This window comes from Diabrotica virgifera, chromosome 3 (assembly GCF_917563875.1).
Source record: "Diabrotica virgifera virgifera chromosome 3, PGI_DIABVI_V3a".
Lineage (NCBI taxonomy): Eukaryota > Metazoa > Arthropoda > Insecta > Coleoptera > Chrysomelidae > Diabrotica > Diabrotica virgifera.
Window position 1 is genome coordinate 261,210,580 of NC_065445.1, and position 23,876 is coordinate 261,234,455.

A 23,876-nucleotide genomic window follows, 5' to 3' on the forward strand; every position below is an offset into this window, starting at 1 on the left:
TTTACAATATATACAATTTAAATTCCCGCCATATTTCAACACGTTTGCAAAGTTCAACTTAAATATCTTATGTTTGCAAAAATGGCGACCGCTTTCCAAACATGTTTGACGTTAGCAAGTCGTTCAGAACCATAAAGCGCAAACTGATTGCCAACGTTTGCATCTGGTGAACGCGCCCATTGTTACAGAAGTTAATCTGGTAGTCAGGTAATGTTTTTGTGAATTATCTAACCCGACTTTTATGATTCTGGAAATCCAATAATAAAGTCTAAACGTGTTATAAACAATGTAAACATCTCTTTGATGTGAACATCAAAGAGGTATGTACTTACAGTAGGTGTTATATCTATTCTAAATGAATTTTAAAAACTGATAATCATTGTTGGAATGCAATAATATTATTAGGTAGGTACCTATACATATTATTTTGAAATAAATAATGCATCTGCTATCAGTCGTTTGTTGTCGATGTTAGTGCCGACAACTAAGCTCTTAAAATTATATTGAATTACAGTGAAAGTAGATAGTGCGAATAAAATATCCCGAAAACTAATCTGTTTTTTTTATTTTTATTGTTTTTTTTTAACGTAATACTTAATAATAATTTAATTTGTCATATCTTGTGGCTTAGTCCCAACTAAAATAGTAAATTGATATGACAAAGTATTAATTTGTAAAAGTAAAATAATAATATTCTTCTGACTTATGCGTTTTATTCATTTTGTAAAGATTGTTTTTGTCTGTACTTTATACATGAGCTGCTAATTACCATAATCTTTTCTCAGAAGGGTTTTCACACAATAGTGAAAGGCAACAACACAGTAATCTTTTTCCAGAGTATGCGTAAATATCAACCCCTCTTTTCAAATAGAATGGCCTGGTAGATTTACAAAAGTCTTTATTTGGCTCCAAATGTTTATTACTTGTAAATAAATATTTTTTCTACAATAGTTTTCTTGCACTTCATTATTTTGTGCAAATCCTTCAGGTAGATCGCACCCTCGAGGTAGACCGCATACTATAGTAGCACCTTTTTTTTTTAATCTAGACAATTTAAATTTAACTTTAATAAAAAATCAAAAAATAATATTAGAAATGTATGGGTAAATATGAATAGTACATTCAAGAACAGTGGTGGGCCCAACAGACCCGAGTTGCCCGGTTACATAAGTAAAATGTGTTGCCCGGCTAAGGGTTAATAAATTATGAGGTATTCTAGTACTAAAAGGTACTCTTTCTTTAAGTCGGTAGGACACACCGTTTTCTAGAAAAATCGATTTGAAAATATTTCGTTTTTTGAATTCGAAAAAAAAATTGAAAAATAAAAAAAAACGGTGTATTTTACTAACTTAAAGCAAGAGTAACATTTAGTACTAGAATACCTCATAATTTAATAATCTAGTGTAAAAATGCTCAAAAATTAAAGACAAAAAAGTTATGCGATGAAATAACCGTTGTCCTACCCAAAACGGACGCATATGACCGGTACTAGAAATTCCCAATTAATGAAATTGATTCATCTCTGGAATATAAATAAAAGTACCAGTGTTCGTTTTTTTAAATAGTTTTTTTTTTCAAATAAATAAAAAATTTCAAATCAATTTTTCTAGAAAACGGTGTATCCTATCGACTTAAAGGACTTAAAGCAAGAGTACCTTTTAGTACTAGAATACCTTACAATTATCCAAAGTCAATAATGCTTCAAAGTTAAAGACAAAAAAGTTATGCGATAAAATAACCGTTGCCCTACCCAAAACGGACGTCTATGACCGGTACTAGAAATTCGCAATGGATGGAATCAATTTATCTCTGGAAGATAAAAATATGCGTACCAATTTTCCTTTTTCTAAATAGAAGCATTTTGGAGGTACAGTAGAACCATCCGTGCTCCTCGGGACCGGACGTTTGCACGGATAATTGAAAAGCACGGATACTCCGAACATTTATTTCTTATTGTAATACATATGTACGTATATCCATACATATAGCCCTACCATAAAAAGACAACACAAAAATAAATCTTTCATTATGATTCTCCCTCTCCGCGTATAGAGTTTCCGCTCTTTTGCTATTTTGATAAAACCTCAAAAATGCAATTTAAGTAATAGAAAATCATAGCACGGATAATCCGCAGCCCGGATAACCCGCACACGGATAATCGGGGTTCTACTGTATTTAAGAAAAACTAATTACAAGACGCCATCTTCAAATAGCTCTAGCTCCCTTAGGAAACATTTTCGGACTAAGTGGATTGGGTTATATTGTCTTAAAATTATCTGAGGAATCTCCTGTCTTGACACCCTGTATATTATAATTAATATGTTTTTTAATTTAAAAATAAAAATTTTCCATAGTTAAAAATAATGTGCTTGAAATTGTATTTCTTATTGTAATACATATGTACGTATATCCATACATATAGCCCTACCATAAAAAGACAACACAAAAATAAATCTTTCATTATGATTCTCCCTCTCCGCGTATAGAGTTTCCGCTCTTTTGCTATTTTGATAAAACCTCAAAAATGCAATTTAAGTAATAGAAAATCATAGCAAGGATAATCCGCAGCCCGGATAACCCGCACACGGATAATCGGGGTTCTACTGTATTTAAGAAAAACTAATTACAAGACGCCATCTTCAAATAGCTCTAGCTCCCTTAGGAAACATTTTCGGACTAAGTGGATTGGGTTATATTGTCTTAAAATTATCTGAGGAATCTCCTGTCTTGACACCCTGTATATTATAATTAATATGTTTTTTAATTTAAAAATAAAAATTTTCCATAGTTAAAAATAATGTGCTTGAAATGTTGATTTCAAGCCATACTCACCCCCCCCCCCTTAATATCATTTATCATTGTTCCTTATAACAGATAGTATTTTTTTATTTAGTTCTTTATTAGCTAATTATGGTCGGTTTCACCAACGACAAATTAGTAGTTTATTCTATGATTAAAATTATTCGACCAATAAAAATAATGATTCGATAAATAAATAAAAAATTGGCAAGTTATTCTCGCTGTAAATATTTATAAGAAACTAAATTCTTAATATTCGTCGATAGCACCACGTGCCAAATCTTTTAAGTTTAACTTAAAATTATCAAAATTATATTGGAAAAAATTCTATAATGGATGAATAATTCTATGGAAATATAATCGTCTAATAAATTCATTGATTTATTTGTTGTTGGTGAAACCGGATCTAAATGATGTAAAAAATAGGCGGGTTAACTTACTAACTTTCATAATTTTTTACATCATTTAATAAATTTTTTTTTATCTATAGAGATCTTCTTTCGATTCCTCTCCTATCGGAGATTAGATACCAAGGGTCTATGCTCTTTGTTTACAGTTGTTCTAAACACTTTGTTGTTTGTGGTGCAACCAAACCACTCTCTTTGAGGCCTGGTTTCCTTTTTCCTTCAATGTTTCCCTGCATTATATTTGGTAGGAATGTGTATTTTTGTCCTCTCATTAGAAGGCCCAATTATTTCAATTTTCTCTTTTTTATGGTAAGTATTACTTCAGGCCTTTTGCCCATTCGCTGTAATACTTCTTCCTTTGTGACTTGGTTAACTCAACTCATTCTTAATATTCGTCGATAGCACCACGTGCCAAATCTTGAATCACTCATTTAAATTCTATGAATTTAAAATTCAATCACACAACATTTACATTTTTGTATTTAAGAAATTTCTATCGTTCGTCCGAAATATTTATCTTTTTGCCTTTTGAATTTTCCCTTTCCATTTTCTCTTTTCATCAAAGATTCAAACCTCAAGTATAGGTAATGTAATACTTGAACCGCGCTCGATTAGTGAGATTACTGAGATTAGTCCCGTAACGTAAACTACCGCGACTAATGCAATGAACGGGGGAGCATCCAATCGCGACTTGTCAAAAATTCCGTTATTTCACGTAACGCGTCCAACTCTATTATAGCTAAGATAATACAAAAATACACTTTTTAGATTTTCCGAAATGCAGTCACTGGTAGATTTTATGTACAAAGGTGAAGTAAATGTGACTCAGGACGACTTGCCTTCATTACTGAAATCAGCAGAAGCTTTACAAATCAGGGGTCTCTGTGGATCAGATCAGCTCCTCAATCCAACTTACTTTAGCAATATAACAAAAGCTGCAACTTCACAGTATCCGGGTAATCCACCTACGCCCACAACAGTAAGTGAATTTCTTTTATAATCATTTTTTTATTACAAACTACATTCTGTTATGCTCTGTATTTCTCTCTTTTATGAGATTGATGAGCAAATTCTTAATTTAATTAATTACTCAATTATTTTAATAACTGCTTATGGAAAACAAAACCAAATTTAAATTAAATTTTCTAATAAACTTTATTCTCAGGGCTATTTTATTGTGATGCTTTACCCTTGGTTTGTGGCTTCTGGTATCTGTAGTTGCTTACTCCATCCAGAAAAAACAAGGGAAATTAAACACACTCAATGTCATATAAATGTTAAAAATATTATTTATTTATCCAATATACCATAAACATAGGATTTAAAAAATATGCTAAAATCTAAATTTGTTGCAACTATTTCTCATATACTAAATTAAGCTTTAATTCTGACACCTCCTCTGTTTTAACAAAAAAAATTTATTTAAATAATTCGTTATTTATTCTTTCAAATTTTAATAAAATTTACTTTTCTCTCTTTTTTTTAAATTGATTACTTATTTCTTCTTTAAAATTTCAAATGACTAATCATGTTATAGAACTGTTCAATACAAAAATTACACAAATATGGTGTGGATATAAACAAACTCTCTCCGTTCAGACTCAATCAGTCTCATCAGACTCAACACTCTCATCCCTTCCATCCATCATTTTCCACCAATCACCAAACATCCTTTCTACCCAATACACCCATATTATCATTTCTTAAGAAACGATTTAATTTGTATACAACTTTCCAATTTGTTAAATTCTGGTAGACATCAAATTACTCTCGTTGCTAAACAAAAAGCCTTACATTTTCAAATTAATAAATTTGTTTACCGCTTAACCTTCTTCGAATTTTTTTATAAAATGTCTTATTGTCCATTGCAAAGCGAAATAAAACTGTATTGTCTACTCTGACAGCACCATTGTTTTAGTCCGTTCAAAACCCATTAAGAAAAACCACCTTCACGATTTCACTATTCCGCGAAAACACTGATTACTTACGAAATTATCCTATTACAATTTTTGGTCATATACAGGGCGATGAAAATTTATAATTTCGTGGTGATATAAATTTATTTACTACATTTTTCCCACAAAAAAATTATACAACAATATATATTAAATTATGTATTCCAATAATAACATTGTTTGCATTAACAGCAATAACTGATTTTCAAATAAAGTCGTGCCAGGGTGGCACTTCAAAAATATTATCAATGTCATTTTAAATTTTAAAGTTATCTACTTTAACTGTATAATTTTTTCCCAACTTTGGCTTTGATGCCGTCTAGCCATCGTTTTTCTGGTCTTCTACTATGACTATGTACGCATGGTTTCCAATGTACTATGTCTCTTCTATCTTTCGTTGTCTTTGTGTACTTTAATTTCTGAGTTGAACCGTATTAGAGTTATCGATTTAGTTGAAGAAGGCCATTCACAGCGGTTCGTGGCGGAAAGAGTGGGTGTTTCTCAGAGTGATGTCTCCACGGATATGGAATAGGTTCCAGGAGACAAACTCGATATGGAATAGAGCTCGGTCTGGTAGACCCCGAGTTACCAATGATCGACAGAATAGATATATCAGAATTTCCATCTGTAGAAATTCTTCTATGTCTGTACCAGACCTCCAAAGAGAATTCAGGCATGCTACAGTAGTCAGAGTATCGTTGGCTACAATAAGAAGAATTTTAGACTCAGGTTTGAGGAGTCCTCAACCAATAAGAGTCCCTCAGCTACAATCTAGACATGTTTCGGACCGCCTTCAGTGGACTCAAGAACACATACAGCTCCCCCAACAGTTTTGGAATTTTGTGCTTTTTTCAGACGAGACCGGAATCTGCTTAAATAGTGATAACCAGCGAATTCGTGTGTGGCTAGTTGTGCAGTTCTTGTTGGCTCTCGCCACACACGAATTCGCCGGTTATCACTATTTAAACAGATTCTGGTCTCGTCTGAAAAAAGCACAAAATTCCAAAACTGTTGGGGGAGCTGTATGTGTTCTTAAACCCACTGGAGGCGGTCCAAAACATATCTAGGTTGTAGCTGAGGAACTCTTATTGGTCGACGTCTCCTCAAACCTGAGTCTAAAATTCTTCTTCTTATTGTAAACAACGATACTCTGACTTCTGTAGCATGCCTGAATTCTCTTTGGAGGGCTGGTATAGACATAAAAGAATTTCTACGGTTGGAAATTCTGATATATCTATTCTGTCGATCATTGGTAACTCGGGGTCTACCAGACCTACTCTATTCCGCATCGAGTTTGTCTCCAGGAACCTATTCCATATCCGTGAGACATCACTCTGAGAAACACCCACTCTTTCCTCCACGAACCGCTGTGAATGGCCATCTTCAACTAAATCGATAATTCTTATAAGGTCTAACTCAGAAATTAAAGTACGATTCATTCAAAATCATACGATTTTAATCAAGTTTTTAAAAATTTCACCAGAATAAATTTTTCAAATGCTTACACCTTGTCAAAACCAGGTCAATTAAATGGGTATTCAAATAAAATAAAAAACCAAAAAAGGTATATTTTTTATAAAAAAGGCTCATTAAATATGTGATATAGATACGGATTTATAAAAGCGTAAACATCGTGAATACGAAGGGTGATGCATAACTTTTGAAACTATGTGTAGATGCGTACATATAAATATATACAAAAAGAAATGTACAACACAACATAATTATATGTTGAATATGCAAAACTATGCCGCAGAAACAGGAACGAGTATTACTCATCATATTATAGTTTTGTGTTGAGATCATTGATCCATTCCAATGCAGCATTTGTGACATGGAAGAAGTCGATCATGCTACTAGACTACATTATGTCGTCAGGGGACATTCCATCACAAGGTGCTCAATAGTTTGGCGAGGTTCTTCACAGTTGCATGATTGTATCTGGCTTAGTTCTCATGTGAATAGTGAGGCGCGGCACAGCCCATGAGATGTCTCAAGGGTTTAGAGTATTCCACTCAAATCTGGTTAACTCCATACCTGGTAGGCGCTCATTGGCGTTTATTGCTATCTACGGTGAGGCTACTGTTTCTCTCCGATTCTATATATTTCTCTCAAATATGGATTTTTATCTGTAAAAGTTATTGATTACATATATTTTTTCTAGACACAAGTAGGATCCCCTGACGATCCATTGGAATTATCCAAATTACAACCATCCCAGGTTCCGATGAACAAAAACTGTGATCTTCTTTCGGTGAAGAAAGAGCCCAATCAGTTGATAGAAGGTTCTGATAGTGGAAACAATCATTCTTCATCTGAATGTGATTCAAATGACGGCATGTTACAAATAAAAGGTGAGCTATTTTACTTATTACTTTTTACTCGTACAGTTTCATTTTGTAATTACTTTTTGCTGCGCAGTCTTTAACCATACCATTATAGATTATATATTTAACAGAATAGTGTGACTATGGCCATTCCGCATTTATGGTGCTCCTCCACCTGAAGTCAACTTTGTTAAGAATCCTAAAAGACTAATACCATCTTTACTTTTTAGGGTTTTTAATAACTGTATATTAAATATTCTGGTTTAGGATGCACAACTGTAGATTGTTAATAAGATTTTTATTTATCTTTATTTATTACAGAGGACGGAGAAGATGACGGAGAATCATTTTTCGAAGGTGAGACTGAACTTATGGATCAGGAATTGACAGAAGAAGAAGGAACTATAAATACAGATATCAAACCTCAGTTTTCAGCCATTGCCAATGTTTCTTGCCAATACGATTCGTCACCAGGTAATACATACTCAAACATTCACACATCCAGATATTTACGCACACGAATTTACATTTGCTAATACATGACACACATACTAAGCCCAAAGTCTCTAACTGGCACTAACACAAAGCAATAACATGCAAAAACTAACACTAACCACCCACACATTTTTATTGCTTTATTTAAATATTTTATTTAATGGAAATCAATCATAATTTTAATTGAAATGCTTCATTTGCATTTTTAACTTTTGTTGACATCCATCTTTGATGTGTTTTGTTATATTTATATTGTTCTTGTTTTGTATTTTTTTTTAATTTGTTTTCTTGGTTTTCTTCACTTCCGGTTCTTTACTTGTTTTTTTTTCTTTATCATTTTTGTGATGCTACCAATTCTTATAGTTATTTGGCATCATTAATTTTTTCTGCTGTATACGTAATACTTTCCTCACTGTGACTTCAAAATTTTTTTGTAATACCGGGTGTCCACTTATATTTTCCCCCATTTTAACTGCCTATAACTTCTAAACGGCTCAAGATAAAAATATGCGGTTTTCACTGAAATGTTTTATTTTAGTAAAAGTTTTGTCTGAATGGATTGAATTTTTTATATCGCTTTCAAATACGAAATAAAAAATGGCGGATTTTTGAAAAAAACTTTGTTGACTTTTTTTTAATGGAACACCCGGTATATTCTTTTGTAAATTAAAAGAAAGGTCATTCACCTTATCTAGCGATATAAAGTTTTTCAAAATCGGTTGTCAAATCACTGAGTAATTAATTTTTAAAATGAGAGATGCAACGTGGATATCACATACCTAAATAACATAACTAAACAAGTTATGTGATTTCCACATTGCATCTCTCATTTTAAAAATTAATTGCTCAGTCATTTGACAACCGATTTTAAAAAAAATTATATCGCTGAATAGATAAGTGACCGTTTTGTCAAGTTTTTAGGTAAATGACCATTTTTTATATCGCTTTTAAATAAAAAATGGCGGATTTGTGAAAAAAACGTTGTTGAATTTTTTTATTAAAACACCCAGTATATTTTTTTGTATCTTGAGAAAACGGTCATTTACCTATCCAGCGATATAAAATTTTTTAAAATCGGTTGCCAAATGACTGAGCAATTAATTTTTAAAATGAGAGATGCAATGTGGAAATCACATAACATAATATCATTTTGCTCAGTTATGTTATTTAGGTATGTGATATCCACGTTGCACCCCTCATTTTAAAAATTAATTACTCACTGATTTGACAACCGATTTTGAAAAACTTTATATCGCGGGATAGGTAAATGACCTTTCTTTCAATTTACAAAAAAATATACTGGGTGTTCCATTAAAAAAAAGTCAACAACTTTTTTTTCAAAAATCCGCCATTTTTTTTTTCGTATTTGAAAGCGATATAAAAAATTCAATCCATTCAGACAAAACTTTTACTAAAATAAAACATTTCAGTGAAAACCGCATATTTGTATCTTGAGCCGTTTAGAAGTTATAGGCAGTTAAAATGGGGGGAAATATAAGTGGACACCCGGTATATTCATGTATATTTACAGCTTTTTATGAGTCTCTTTTAGGTCTAGGCCTTGCTAGGTCCCTAAACCTTCATCTGAGTCTCTCACGCCCCTTCTCAAGAATTTTTTCGGTCGTAGTTGAGCTATATCATGGTTTACTTGACTATTGTTCAGTAGTATCCTTCATTTTTGATAGCATAGTCTGTGACAGGTAGCAGTTGCATATTAAGTTGTTCCTCTTCATTGCTGCCTTGTTTATACGCTATTCTTACCCCACACACGAAGCTAGGAAATGGATGACACTTCTTCTCTTGTTGGTGCTTCAATGTGTAGTTGCTGATGTATGTTTAGTTGATTTAAACTTAGTTTGTATAACGTAGAATTTCGCCGTTAACTCTATCTCTATAACTTTTTATTCTTGGCTTTTGATGACTTTTACTTTCTAAATTGGAAAAAAGACGATTTTTAAATATTTTTAAAGAAAAAACTACTATATTTATGGTTATAATTTTTTTATACATTGTTAAGAAGGTTTTATACATTGTTAAGAAGGTTAAGCAATATATGGATGCATCAGAAGTCAAACGGTGTAAGTCACATTCTCCCTAAAAATGACTGAGATATAACACTTATTATACAGGGTGTAACAAAAATACAGGTCATAAATGAAATCTCATATTTTGGGACCAAAAATAGTTCGATTGAACCTAACTTACCTTAGTACAAATGTGCACCTAAAAAAAGTTACAACCCTTTTAAGTTACAAAATGAAAATCGATTTTTTTCAATAGATCGAACACTGTTTGAGGTTTCGTATTGAAAACGGACATGTGACATTCTTATGATAGGAACATCTGAAAAAAAAATTATAGTGAAATTTATGTACCCCATAAAAAAATTGTGGGGTTTTGTTCCCTTAAACCCCCCCAAACTTTTGTGTACGTTCCAATTAAATTATCATTGTGGTAAAATTAGTTAAACACAATGTTTTTAAAACTTTTTTGCCTCAGTACTTTTCCGAAAAGTTAGTTTTTTGAGATATTTTGAATATTTTGTCAAATCCACCACATATTTGTGTACTGTTAAGTACGATTTTAGAGACTTTGTAATAATATGACAATTTATTTATAAATTACAGTTTGAGGTATACTTTGAAACATATTAAAAAAGAAGCCACATCTCGATAAAAGGTGCTTTATCTGAAAAATACTAACAGGAAAAAAAGTTTTAAAAACACTGTGTTTAACTAATGGTACAGCAATAATAGTTTAATTGAAACCTACACAAACATTTGGAGGGTTTAAAGGCACAAAACCCGCATAAAATTTTTATGTAAACATATTAAAAAAGAAGCCGCATCTCGATTAAAACTGGTTTATCGAAAAAGTACTAAGAGGCAAAAAAGTTTTAAAAATATTGTGTTTAACTAATGGTACTACAAAAATAATTTAATTGGGACGCACATAAAAGTTTGGGGGAGGGAGTTTAAGGGAACAAAACCCCCATAAAATATTTATGGGCTGCACAAATTTCAATATAATTTCTTTTTAGGATGTTCATGCCATAAGAATGCCACATGTCCATTTTCATTAAAAAATCTCTAATACTTTTAGTTATATCGGAAAAAATCGATTTTCATTTTGTATCTTCAAAGGGCTGTAACTTTTTTTGTGTGCATATTTGTACTAAGGTAAGTTAGGTTTAATCGAACTATTTTTGGTCCCAGAATATGTGATTTAATTTATGACCTGTATTTTTGTTACACCCTGTATACAAAGTTGGGATAAAGTATGGAACCAAGCAAATATCTTTGAAACGAAAAGAACAATATTTATGAAACTTTGTATGCAAATACACTGACGCAAAAGGCATCTGATGCCATTTTTTTTGTTACAACTCCACTTCCTGTTTCACCGGAAATATGCTTAACTTATTTACTTTAAATGGGACACCCTGCATGTTTTTGCAGATTTTAAAATAACTTGTTATTTTTAGTTCATACATACCAAATTTGGAAGAAAAAACTATTAAAACAAGAAATAAATCTCTTTATAGTAAAAAATTGGTTAATTTATTTACGTTAGACCAATGATATTAAAAATAAAAAAAATAATTTCAAATGTTGAAAATATTTGCTGTTCACCTCCTGACAACATGCAAGCCTATAAATAAATTCGTGAGTCACTTTTTGCAAGATTTCTCCACGTATTCACACTCATCAATTATTCTTTGTCTCAAATCCTGCAAGCATGTTGGTCGCCTAACGTAAACACGTGATTTTAGATTCAACGAAAAAATCCAACTGGTTGAGGTCCGGAGAACGAGCGGGCCACTCTATGAATCCTCTACGTCCAATCCATCGATTTGGACAATTCACTTCCAAAAAATGAAAATTCACCATAACAGATTATCATTAATATTTCAATACGATCTTTTTCACTAAAATGAACTATTTTTAATACAACTTATTTCTGTCAATTAGTTCAATAACAGTTTTACCTACTATACTAAATTAATTCAAATAAGTCATGCAGTGCATGTAAACAACAATTTTAGTCTACAGTGTAGATGATACTCGTTTATTTCCTACTACGTTGTATTAATACAAAAAATTATCTACAGACACCTTTTAACAATTTTTTTCTACCAAATTTGGTATGTATGAATTAAAAATAACAAGTTCTTTTGAAATCCGCAAAAATATACAGGGTGTCCCATTTAAATTGAATAAGTTAAGGGTATTTGCGGTGAAACCGGAAGTGGAGCAGTAACAAAAAATATGGCAACAGATGCCTCTTGCGTTACTGTACTTGCATGCAAAGTTTCATAAATATTGCTCTTTTCGTTTCAAAGATATTTGCTTGGTTCCATACTTTATCCCAACCCAGTATAATATTATTTCCTTGTTTGTATTTATGAATATGTTACCCATATCAGGATAAATACAGACAGTTTATATGTTTTTAATAACTACTTATATTTCTGCAACTATTGTCAGAAACATCTTAGTATCTCATTTTAAAAACTTATTGACTTACACCGATTGGCTTCTGAGGCATCGATATAGACCTACGGTGACATACGGAGCAGAAAACTGGATCTTAAACAAAAGACATCAGAGCAGAATTCAGGCAGCAGAGATGAAATACCTCAGAAGAACGATCGGAGTAAGAAGAACAGATAGAATAAAAAACGAGGAAATAAGAGAAAGACAAAATCAAACCGATACTCAACTCCATTAAAGAGAAATAATTGGCATGGTCCTGACATCTAACCTGGATGGACAATAACAGACAAGTGAAAAGAGTTTGGGAAGCAGAACCAATAGGGAAGAACTGAAGAGGACGACCCATTAAAGAATCGAACAGTGACATCTCGCAGGTCGCAGATACTACATAGTAAGGGTTAATTTGGCAAGAAGCAACACATATGGCAACCAATAGGAAAGAATGGAGAAAGTTCATAAAGAGCTAGACGCAACTTCCGACACAGAAGAGAACCGATTAAGATTGAATGAATGGCCCAATACCGAAAGGTATCAATGGGTCTACTGATTAAGTAAGTTTAGAAGGTTTCGAGGCATACAATAAAATTCTCGCTCTTTTAGTTGTTTTTTTACCACTGTAGAGGGCGTCCGGAAAGGAGATAAAATGGATAAACCATATTAAATACCTTGGCAGCTGGTTAAAAGTAAATTGTGACTCTGATGAAGAGATAATAACCAGGATTTAAATATCACGTAAGGCTTTTATGACCTGGAAACTAGCTTTAGGTAACAGAAACCTGCCGAGAATATTCGCAATTAAGTCCTGAAATGTTATGTGTGGTCTATCCTATTGTATGGTTATGAGACATTGACGTTAAAAATCACAATGCTAAACAAATTAGAAGCATCCGAATTGTGGTGCTATCGACGAATCATAAAGATATCATGGGTTTCGCATACTTCCAATGAAGATGTTATTCAAATGATGAATTCAGAACGTCTGCTCATAAACATCATAAAGAGGAGAAAAATAATAAGACGGCCATATAATTAGAGGACCTAAATACCATCTACTTCGCCTTATAATGCAAGGTAAAGTGGAGGGAAAGAGATGGATTGGTCGGAAGAAACTTTCATGGCTGCGTAATATTAGACGATGGTGTGGTTGCACAGTAGAAGAATTATTTCGCGCAGCCGCCGATAGAGATGGGTTTCAGGAAATTGTAAACATGAATGACGGTCAACGTCTGAATACAGATACGACACCCAAAGAAGAAGATATATAAAGTATCAAAAAAATTTGGTTTAGTTAGATTGATGTAGTAAATTTTGAGAAAAACGTCTCCCATTTTGAAAAAATGTGGTTTTGACAAAAACGCCTTTAAAGTATTTTTACTGTAATTTTATCAAATAAAATGGTCATATTTATTTTTTCCTTAATCAGCAATTCCTGGTGCATATTGGGAGCCCTCACATCCAGTTAAAGCTCTCACTTCTTCTATACGTTCATATTTTCCAACCAACTCATTGCTATTTCTCCTCATAAGGTCACTAGATTTTAATTTTTTTGCTGAGGAACTGGGTAATTCAGAATTGTTTTCTTCAGTAAACTGATTACCTTTAAATTTTCTTTTAATATTATGCTTATCTCGATGCGCCCCCTTACTTCGACTGCCTTTTACATGACTAGATCCAGGCAGTGTTTTCAATTTTCAAAACAATAATTTTCAATGAATTTCAATAATACACTAAGCAGCACAATAAATGCACCGCCTTAAAAATGGGACATCTTTGATGTCTTGAATTTTCTAAACCTCTTATCCGATTTGAGTGATTTTTTAATATTCTATAGCCTTATTCTTTAGCAATACCTCTGTAATAATATTTTTGCTAGACAGATAAGTTTTCATTGTATTGGGACCATGCAAGTTCGACAAAGCAACACCTGGTTTCTACGCTCAGCAAATTCGCACTTTTAATTATATTAGTCCTGGTTACTGGATAATTGTCAAGGCCATAGTCCAAAAAAATAATAAGAAGAAAAAATAAGATTCAGGTTATGTTATTAAAATGTAAACAATTGTATGTAGTAAATAAAATTAGTTATTAAAATGCAGTACTGCAAGCAAAATACAATTAATTAAATTTACTTTTATATAATAATTGCATATCATATCAATATTGTGGAGCAACATACAATTTTTCTTCTTCATTGACAGTAGATATGAAATATACGTCAATTTGACAATTTCAATTGACAATGAATTATTTAAGAAAGTTGCAATATTTCTCCGTTATTCTCGCACGATCGTTTCTCGTATCCCCTCCAAGTACTTGCACACCACGAATACCGGGTGTACCAATCATACTGTTTTTTTTTTCTAAAAGTTCGGAACACCCCGTGGAATATTCTAGCATTTATAAAATGTTGAAATTAAAACTCAATTGTAACCTTAGGCTTTCTTAACATTTTTTTATTTATTCGCTTATGTTCGATAATAATAGAGATATGTACTTTTATATTACAAATGAGGTTTGCTATTTGGTCTTAAACAATATCATTCCAAATCTCGAGAGCCACTGTTTCTACCTCTTGTGGTGTTCTAGGAGGTGGCAAACTCTGTCGTAATCTTCTGCCAATTATGTCCCACAAATGTTCGATTGGGTTAAGATCTGGACTATGCGGTGGTCGATTCAAAAGTCCGTAGGTGTACCTGTTGTAAATATTCGGTTACAGTTCATGCAACGTGAGCTCTTACATTATCGTGCATTAGCAAAAAATATAAGGAGCCGATAACACTATTGTAAGTTCACTACTTAAACACACCCATCGCGCGTCAAATTCCTTGTAGTGCTTTCCATTTCCACCAAACAAAAAACAATTACGGACTTAATTGAAACTTTAAATAATATATCTACTAATTTTCACAACAAATCAGAACAATTTTTGACTATTAACAATTTGACATTTATCAAATTGTTAATTTCTCATAGCCCACTGTAGGCTTGTTTATTAAACTAAGCTGGTAATGAGGATTTATCGCTGAAAAACATGGCTAGTTATTAAAGTACCTAACTTTTTTATTTTCCAATACAAGCGAATGAATCGAAAAACAAAATGTTAAGAAAGCTTAAGGCTACAATTGAGTATTAATTTCAACATTTTATAAATGCTAGAATATTCCACAGGGTGCTCCGAACTTTAGGAAAAAACACGGTATGATTGGTACACCCGGTATACAATGACAACTTACCTGTCTAGCAACAATATTATTACAGGGATATTGTTAAAGAATAAGTCTATATATTAAAAAATTACTAAAATCGGACAAGAGGTTTAGGAAATTCGAGACATCAAATTTGTCCCATTTTTAAGGTGGTGCGTTAATTTTGCTGCTTAGTGTATAAACCACATGCTCGCTTTTTAGAACCAGCAGTTGTAGAACCCATCCGTCGAGTTGGGCGACCGCTCGGCTCCAGGCGTCGAGCAGCTGCAAAGGTCAGGCGTCGCGCGCGTTGTAGACAAACGAGTTTTAGCTCAGGTAGGTGCCGTTATAAATACAGCTATAACTTCGTTTCTATTTCGAATTTGTTAGTAACATTTTAGGACACTATTTATGTGATACTAACGAATATTTTTACATAAAAAAAGAAAAATCGATTTTTTTTTTAAATTCAGAAAGTAAAAGTCCCCTTAAATTCTTGACGGCTACTATTTAGGAATTTGTAGTATTCTCTTGTTTCATTTTTATCAAATAAACTTCTTATGTCATTTCTTCCCTTCTGAGGCGTCTATACTCTTTTTTTTCTCAGTATACAACCTGCTTTAAGGGTTGTTTTAGTTTGACTGACTCCTTTTTCTGCCGTGCTTTTACACAATTTTTTAAACAATTTTTGAAATAAAATATCTCATTTTATCCATAGCCGGTTAATATCTTCTTTTTGTTCTACGTTTTATGCTCTTTTTATTTCGTCGTCGTCACGGCAAAAGTCACTAAGTCCAAATCAACAGATCTGAGAAAACGAACATCTAGGGGCTTCTGCCTGACAACAAAATGGTAATTTTGGACTTATGCATATTCAATGATTTAGGCTAACATCTCTACGTACTTTCTAGGACTTCGTTATTTAGTTTGTGAATACAGAGAGAGTCTGTAAAGTGGAATAAATTCAATATCTCAAATACTAATTGTTTTTTTGGAAAATGCTCAGACCCGTCGATTAGTATTTCAAATTGTCCTTTTTGACATTCAATAATAATGTATACAGGGTGTCCCAATTTAGAGATATGACGTCATCGTCGATTTTCTTAAATGGCAACACTGTCATTTTGATAGCTATTTTGATAGGGTTTGTAAAGTTATACATAACTGCAAAATATCAAATTTTTATTCTCTACCATTTACAAGATAATAGAAAATAACAAAGTTATATCTGTAATTTGAAATATATTCAATAATTAAAATACTAACTGTTTTTTTGAAAAATGCTCAGACCCGTCGATTAGTATATCAAATTGTCCTTTTTGACATATAATAATAATGTATACAGGGTGTCCCAATTTAGAGATATGACGTCATCGTTGATTTTCTTAAATGGCAACACTGTAATTTGGATAGCTATTTTGATAGGGTGTGTAAAGTTATACACAACTGCAAAATTTCAAATTTGTATTCTCTACCATTTAGATGATAATAAAAAATAACAAAGTTATGAAAAAGAAGTAATCAACTAATAATTGAATTTAATTATTTCAATAAATTAAGCAAAAACTCATAATGTTGCCCTCAATTATTGTCAAATTGTCAATGGGCAACGTTATGAGCATTTTCTTAATTGAAATAAATAAATTCAATTATTATTTGATTACTTCTTGTTCTTCATAACTTTGTTATTTTTTATTATCTTGTAAATGGTAGGGAATAAAATTTTGAAATTTTTCAGATGTGTATAACTTTACACACGCTATCAAAATAGCTATCAAAATGATAGTGTTGCCATTTAAGAAAATCAACGATGACGTCATATCTCTAAATTGGGACACCCTGTATACATTATTATTATATGTCAAAAATGACAATTTGATATACTAATCGACGGGTCTGAGCATTTTTCAAAAAAACAGTTAGTATTTTAATTATTGAATATATTCCAAATTACAGATATAACTTTGTTATTTTCTATTATCTTGTAAATGGTAGAGAATAAAAATTTGATATTTTGCAGTTATGTATAACTTTACAAACCCTATCAAATTAGCTATCAAAATGACAGTGTTGCCATTTAAGAAAATCGACGATGACGTCATATCTCTAAATTGGGACACCCTGTATACATTTTTATTGAATGTCAAAAAGGACAATTTGAAATACTAATCGACGGGTCTGAGCATTTTCCAAAAAACAATTAGTATTTGAGATATTGAATTTATTCCACTTTACAGACTCTCTCTGTATGTATTTTTCTACTTATTTATATCACTATCTATGTTTGCTCATCTGAAAGATCAACATCTAACAGGTTGGAAGATTGTTTTCTGTAAAACTGAGTAAGTTTGAAGAAATAAAAAATAAAAAGCATCGAAAAGAGACCATTAATTTTTCAGCGCAAGACTATCTGAACACGAAACAAATAAATTCTTTATAAAGGGAGGAGTACAGCAAGGAGACACTGTCTCACCAAAACTATTCACTACACTTGTAAAAAACCCTTGTAAGAAGGCAGATCTGAATGTAATATCAACATAAATGGAGAGAAGCTCAGTCATTTGAGATTCGCAGATGACATCGGCCTTATAGCCGATCGTATAGTTGATGCAAAATTATATCATGCTTCCTTAGAGTTCGGACTAAGCATTAACCTGAGCAAGAGGCGCAAATCTGGTGCTAAATCACAATATTGTTGTTGATGGAAGGGATATTGAACAGATTGCATCTTGTAAGTACTTGGGACGTGAAATTCGGTTGGGCAGAGATAACCAGACATGTGAGCTCCCACGTCGCGCAGAATTAGACTGGACAGCGTTTGGCAAATTAAACTAATCAGACTTAAATATGCCTCAAAGAAGAGGGGCAAATGCGGATTCTGATCACTACCTGGTCGAAAGTAGAGTAAGGGCTAGAATTTCAAACATCAAAAAGGAAAGAGGCTCTAAACATGAACGATACAAGGTAGAAGGACTCAAAGAAACAAACAAAAATAAAGAGTATAAAGAAAAGATAAGCATCAAACTAGAAAACAGACCAAAACATGAAAACCCAAATAAGGAGTGGGAAGAGTGCAGAGAAATCATAAAAGAGACAGCTAAAGAAGTGTTAGGCATAGAAGATAAAGAAAGAAGAACAAGAACGAATGACTGGTTTGACGAAGAATGTCAGATTATAACAGACAGAAAAAACAGAGCATATTTACTGATGCAACAGGGGCACAGAACCCGACAAGCAGAGGAAGAATATAAACAACTATGCAGAGAAGAAAAGAAAACTCACCGAAGAAAAAAGACAGAATATATGAACAAAGAACTTCAGGAACTGCAAGAACTAAGTAGATCGACAGAGACAAGAAAATTTTATCAGAAACTGAACAAAAGCATAAAAGACTTCAAACCGAGAACGACGATGTGTAGAGATAAGGAAGGTAATATATTGACAGAACAGCAAGAGATACTAAGAAGATGGACAGAACATTTTACGGAAAAGCTTGAAGGAGATGGGAGTGAGACGAACCCTGATATACCATTAGACCAAGCAGACAACAGAGAAAAGAGTCCACCAACAATAGCCGAGATTAGAACAGCAGTAGACAAATTAAAGAACAATAAATCACCGGGATCGGATCAAATAGCATCGGAATTACTGAAGGAAGGAGGAGACGCACTACAGAAAACAATACATGTATTGATAACAAAGATATGGTCAAATAAACAGCTACCAGCGGAGTGGAATAGTGGTATTATTGTACCATTACATAAAAAAGGGAATCAGTTAGAATGTGGAAACTACCGTGGAATCACGCTGCTGAATGCAGCATACAAAATAATGTCCAACGCCATTTATGAAAGACTTAGACCACACGCTGAAAAAATAGTTGGCAGGTACCAAAGTGGCTTCTGTAGACAGAAGTCAACAATAGACCAGATATTTGTTCTGCGACAGATCCTCGAAAAAACAAGTGAACATAACATCGACACACATCATCTCTTCATAGACTTCGAAAGCGCATATGACAATATAAACCGAGAATTCTTAATAAAAGCAATGAAAGAATTTAATATACCAACACAACTAATAGAACTGATAAAAGAATCTCTAAAAGTAGAAAGTAAAATCCGGATACAAAACGAACTAACGGAAACAATAGATGTGAAAAAGGGACTACGCCAGGGAGACGCTCTATCATGCATCTTGTTCAACATTGTACTCGAGAAAATAATGAGGGACACAACAGTCAATACTCGAGGAACAATAATTAATAAAAGCGTGCAAATACTAGCATTTGCAGATGATGTTGACATAATCGCAAGATCAAGAAGAGAAATGATAGAGGCATTCAATCAAATAGAACGAGCTGCACAAAATAGTGGCCTGAAAATCAACCAGAACAAAACAAAATATATGCAGGTAAGTAAAAACACAGAAATAAGGCAGCCACAAAATATAACAATAGGAGAATACAACATTGAGGGGGTAAAAAACTTTACATACTTGGGATCCCTAGTCACATCTGATAATAACGTAGCAGAGGAAGTGAAGAGGCGAATATTTATTGCCAATAAAAGTTATCATGGCTTAATTCGGCAACTAAGATCAGACAACGTCGCAAGGAAAACAAAATGCCAAATATACAAAACCCAATAAGACCGGTACTCACATACGGCTCAGAAACCTGGACACTCACTAAAAGAGAGGAAACATTGCTAGCCACCTTTGAAAGAAAAATCTTGCGACACATATATAAGGGCACAAAAGAAAATGGAATTTGGCGAAGAAGGTACAACTTTGAACTATACGAAATATACCAGGATCCAGATATCATAACATTCATTAAAATAGGACGGCTGCGTTGGATGGGACATGTAGAAAGAATGGAAGAAGGCGAAATACCAAACAAAATATTCAAACAGATGCCAGTAGGAAAAAGAACAAGAGGAAGACCGAAGCTGAGATATTTAGAACAAATAGAAAATGATATAAAAATCTTAAAAATAAAAAACTGGAGAAAAAAAGCACGAAACAGATCAGAGTGGAGAAGAATCCTGGAACAGGCCAAGACCCAGAAAGGGCTGTCGAGCCAATGATGATGATGATATGCCTCAAAAGGAAAATCTAATAAAATAAAAATCTGTGGCTAACGGACTCGCATCCAAGCCATTTTTTCACACACACACACACACACAAAAGGAAAATCTTTGACCAGTGTGTCTTACCTGAACTCATGTATGGATCGATAACATTAACACTCACAGAAAAGGTAGTGAACAAGATTCGCGTAACTCAGAGGGCTATGGAGTGCCAAATGTTGGGTGTCTCCCTGAGAGACCAAATCCCAAACGAAGAAATACGTTGTAGAACAAGAACAACAGACTGCCGAAAGAATCGCATCGCTAAACTGGAATTGGGCAGGACAGGTTAGATTATCAGACAACCGATTGGCAAAATGTATTGTCGAGTGGAGGCCATGACAAGCAACACTACAGAGCAGAGGACTCTTACCAACTAGATGGACAGACGATCTGAAGTGTGGTACTAGTAACTGGGTGCAAATCGCACAAGACAGAGACAGATGGAAAGAGTTAAGTGAAATCAGCAGTGGATGAAAAAACGTTCTCACTAATAATTTATTATTCTTCTTACAAAAGAATATGTTTTGTTTCTCATTGCAATGTCTTTTAATTATCGTATGGCTCTTGTGTCTTAGTCAACATGTATTTCAGATAAGCTTTTTTTTCTTTACACTTTTCCTTCACTTCTGCACAAAAACCTTTTTGGTACCAACGATTTTTTTTATTTATCTTTCACCAAGAACTTTCTTGGCTGATATTATACTTCATTTTTGCCCAACTGGCTACGACTCCATCAGTATGTGAAAAAATCACGTTTTGAAAAAAATGCACATAACCTGAAAGTTAATTTTATATATTTTTTTAATATACAAGGAAAATTTCCTGTAGCTGGCTGTATACCACTGATTACAGATAACTTTTAATGAAAAAATCCTTAATAACCCTTAAAGGGCCACATCTATCCCATAACGTTTTCGCTCTAAGTCATCATCAGTGCTGTTACAGGTATCACATGCTCCTCCACCTCCTTAAGTGCCTTCTCTATTGAGGTTGGCCATCAATATGGCAAATGTCTCTCTGTTCTGGGCTTGATAAATTAAGTCATTTCCTGTTGTGTGGGCCCAATCTCTGATGTTTCATAGCCAAGATTTTTTCTGTCTTCCTATACCCCTTTTACTTTCGATCTTGCTTTCTAATGTTACCTGAAGCTGCTCAAATTTCCTATGTGTCCTAGATATCATGAGCATGTGACGCCGACCCTATGGCTCAGCATCACATGCCAAGCCACTAAAAATACAAAGGTAAAAACCTTTTAAATATTAACAAAATGTGTTACAGTAACATTATTGTTGAAAAAACGATTAGATGGATAAAATCCGTAAGTATATGGCCTTTTGGCAATATATGACCCCCCACAAGGCATGTGGGTTATTTAATTGACAATAATATTGTCAATTAAATAATCCATATATGCCACAATAACCAACAATAGCTTTGTGGGGGTCATATATTGCCAAAAGGCCATATACTTACGGATTTTATCCATCTAATGGATTTTTCAACAATAATGTTATTGTATTTTTGGTGGCTCAGCATGTGATGCCTGTAACAGCACTGATGATGCTCTACTTAGAGCGAAAACATTATGTGATAGATTTGGCCTTTAAGGTGATACAGTAGCGATCAACAGGTAGCCAAAACGCGTTCCAAAATTGCGGCTGTAATTTTGAATATTTTTTCGAGATATTTGGCACACGTATTCGTAATAATAAAGAATGGCGGTACAGAGCCCAATTTGAAGAATATATTAATATGTGGAAATTACTCTGTAATTAAATACAATATTAAAAAAACGAGCCTGTACCGCCATTAAGAAGAACAAAAAATACACTTTCTTCAAATAAACTTTTTTATCCGATGTCTAGATTTTGTGTCATTTTGGAACTACTAATGAAATAAAAAAATTTAGTAGTTCCAAAATGACACAAAATCTAGGCATCGGATAAAAAAGTTTATTTGAAGAAAGTGTATTTTTTTATTCTTCTTAATGGCGGTACAGGCTCGTTTTTTAATATTGTATTTAATTACAGAGTAATTTCCACATATTAAGATATTTTTCAAATTGGGCTCTGCACCGCCATTCTTTATTATATTACGAATATGTGTGCCAAATATCTCGAAAAAATATTCAGAATTACAGCCGCAATCTTGGAACGCATTTTCGCTACCTGTTGATCGCTACTGTTTCCTCTTAATGTTTTTTTTTTAAATAAATATACCTTTTGTTAAGGTTTTTTTCATTAAAATTTATTATTTTTTTGTTTAGGTTCAGCTAACAGAAGGATCCGCAGATCAGACGAAGAGCTACGGAGGGCGGCAGAATGTATCACGCGTGGACAGACTTTCCAAACTGTAAGCGACCAATTTAACATACCTATTTCCACAATTCGATTCTACATGGCTCGAAAAGGCATCTTACCAAGGCGTAAAAGGGGGCGTGCGTGTGCGGGTCCTATGGGCATGGGTATGGGAATGAGTGGAATGCCTATTTCTACTTCATATACGTCTCCCTCAAGTCCCATAGGCCCACCTTACCATATCGTCCACTATAAGTTACCAGCCTTAGGTGTATCAAAGTTAAAATAAGTGTAGATCGTTCTACACCCAGTTATCTTAATTTTTTCGATTCTATTTTTTTCTTGTATTATTTTTAAACACGGTTACTAGATTCGAGAGTATTTTTACCATTGATTGTATAAACTTGCAGAATTTTATTTTCTGCAAAACTCGAAAGATGCTCGAAAGATTAAATACCAGTAACTTTTTATTTCGTGTGTTACTTTTATGAACAAATCATTGTACAGGGTGTTAGTAAATAAGTATGAGGGTAATTCTACATGAAAAATAATGACAATTTGCTCTATAAACGTATGTCCGCAAATGCTTCGTTTCCGAGATACAGGGTGTTGAAATTTTTATTTCAAACTGCCAATATTTTTATTACTGTAAGACCGGTTGAGCTATGAAAATTAAATTTGGTCGGTTTTAAAAGGTAGTTATTGGGAATTTTTTGACATACAAATAACTAACAAATAATTTTGTATTCATCATTGGCGCGCCTACGGGTGATGGTCTGA

The 23,876-nt window shown here is 33.2% G+C and overlaps 1 protein-coding gene across 2 annotated transcripts in view; it reads left to right on the forward strand.

Annotated features, from left to right (window-relative positions):
* Positions 1-23,564, forward strand: part of LOC114326836 (protein abrupt) — a 45,707-nt gene extending 22,143 nt beyond the window's left edge. For both annotated transcript variants that reach the window (XM_028275296.2, XM_028275295.2), the window contains exons 3-6: positions 3,975-4,185; positions 7,326-7,515; positions 7,810-7,962; positions 23,066-23,564. In XM_028275296.2, the coding sequence (XP_028131097.1) occupies positions 3,975-4,185; positions 7,326-7,515; positions 7,810-7,962; positions 23,066-23,385 (874 nt within the window). In that variant the 3' untranslated portion in view covers positions 23,386-23,564. The remainder of the gene's footprint in view (positions 1-3,974; positions 4,186-7,325; positions 7,516-7,809; positions 7,963-23,065) is intronic.
* The last annotated feature ends 312 nt before the right edge of the window (positions 23,565-23,876 follow it).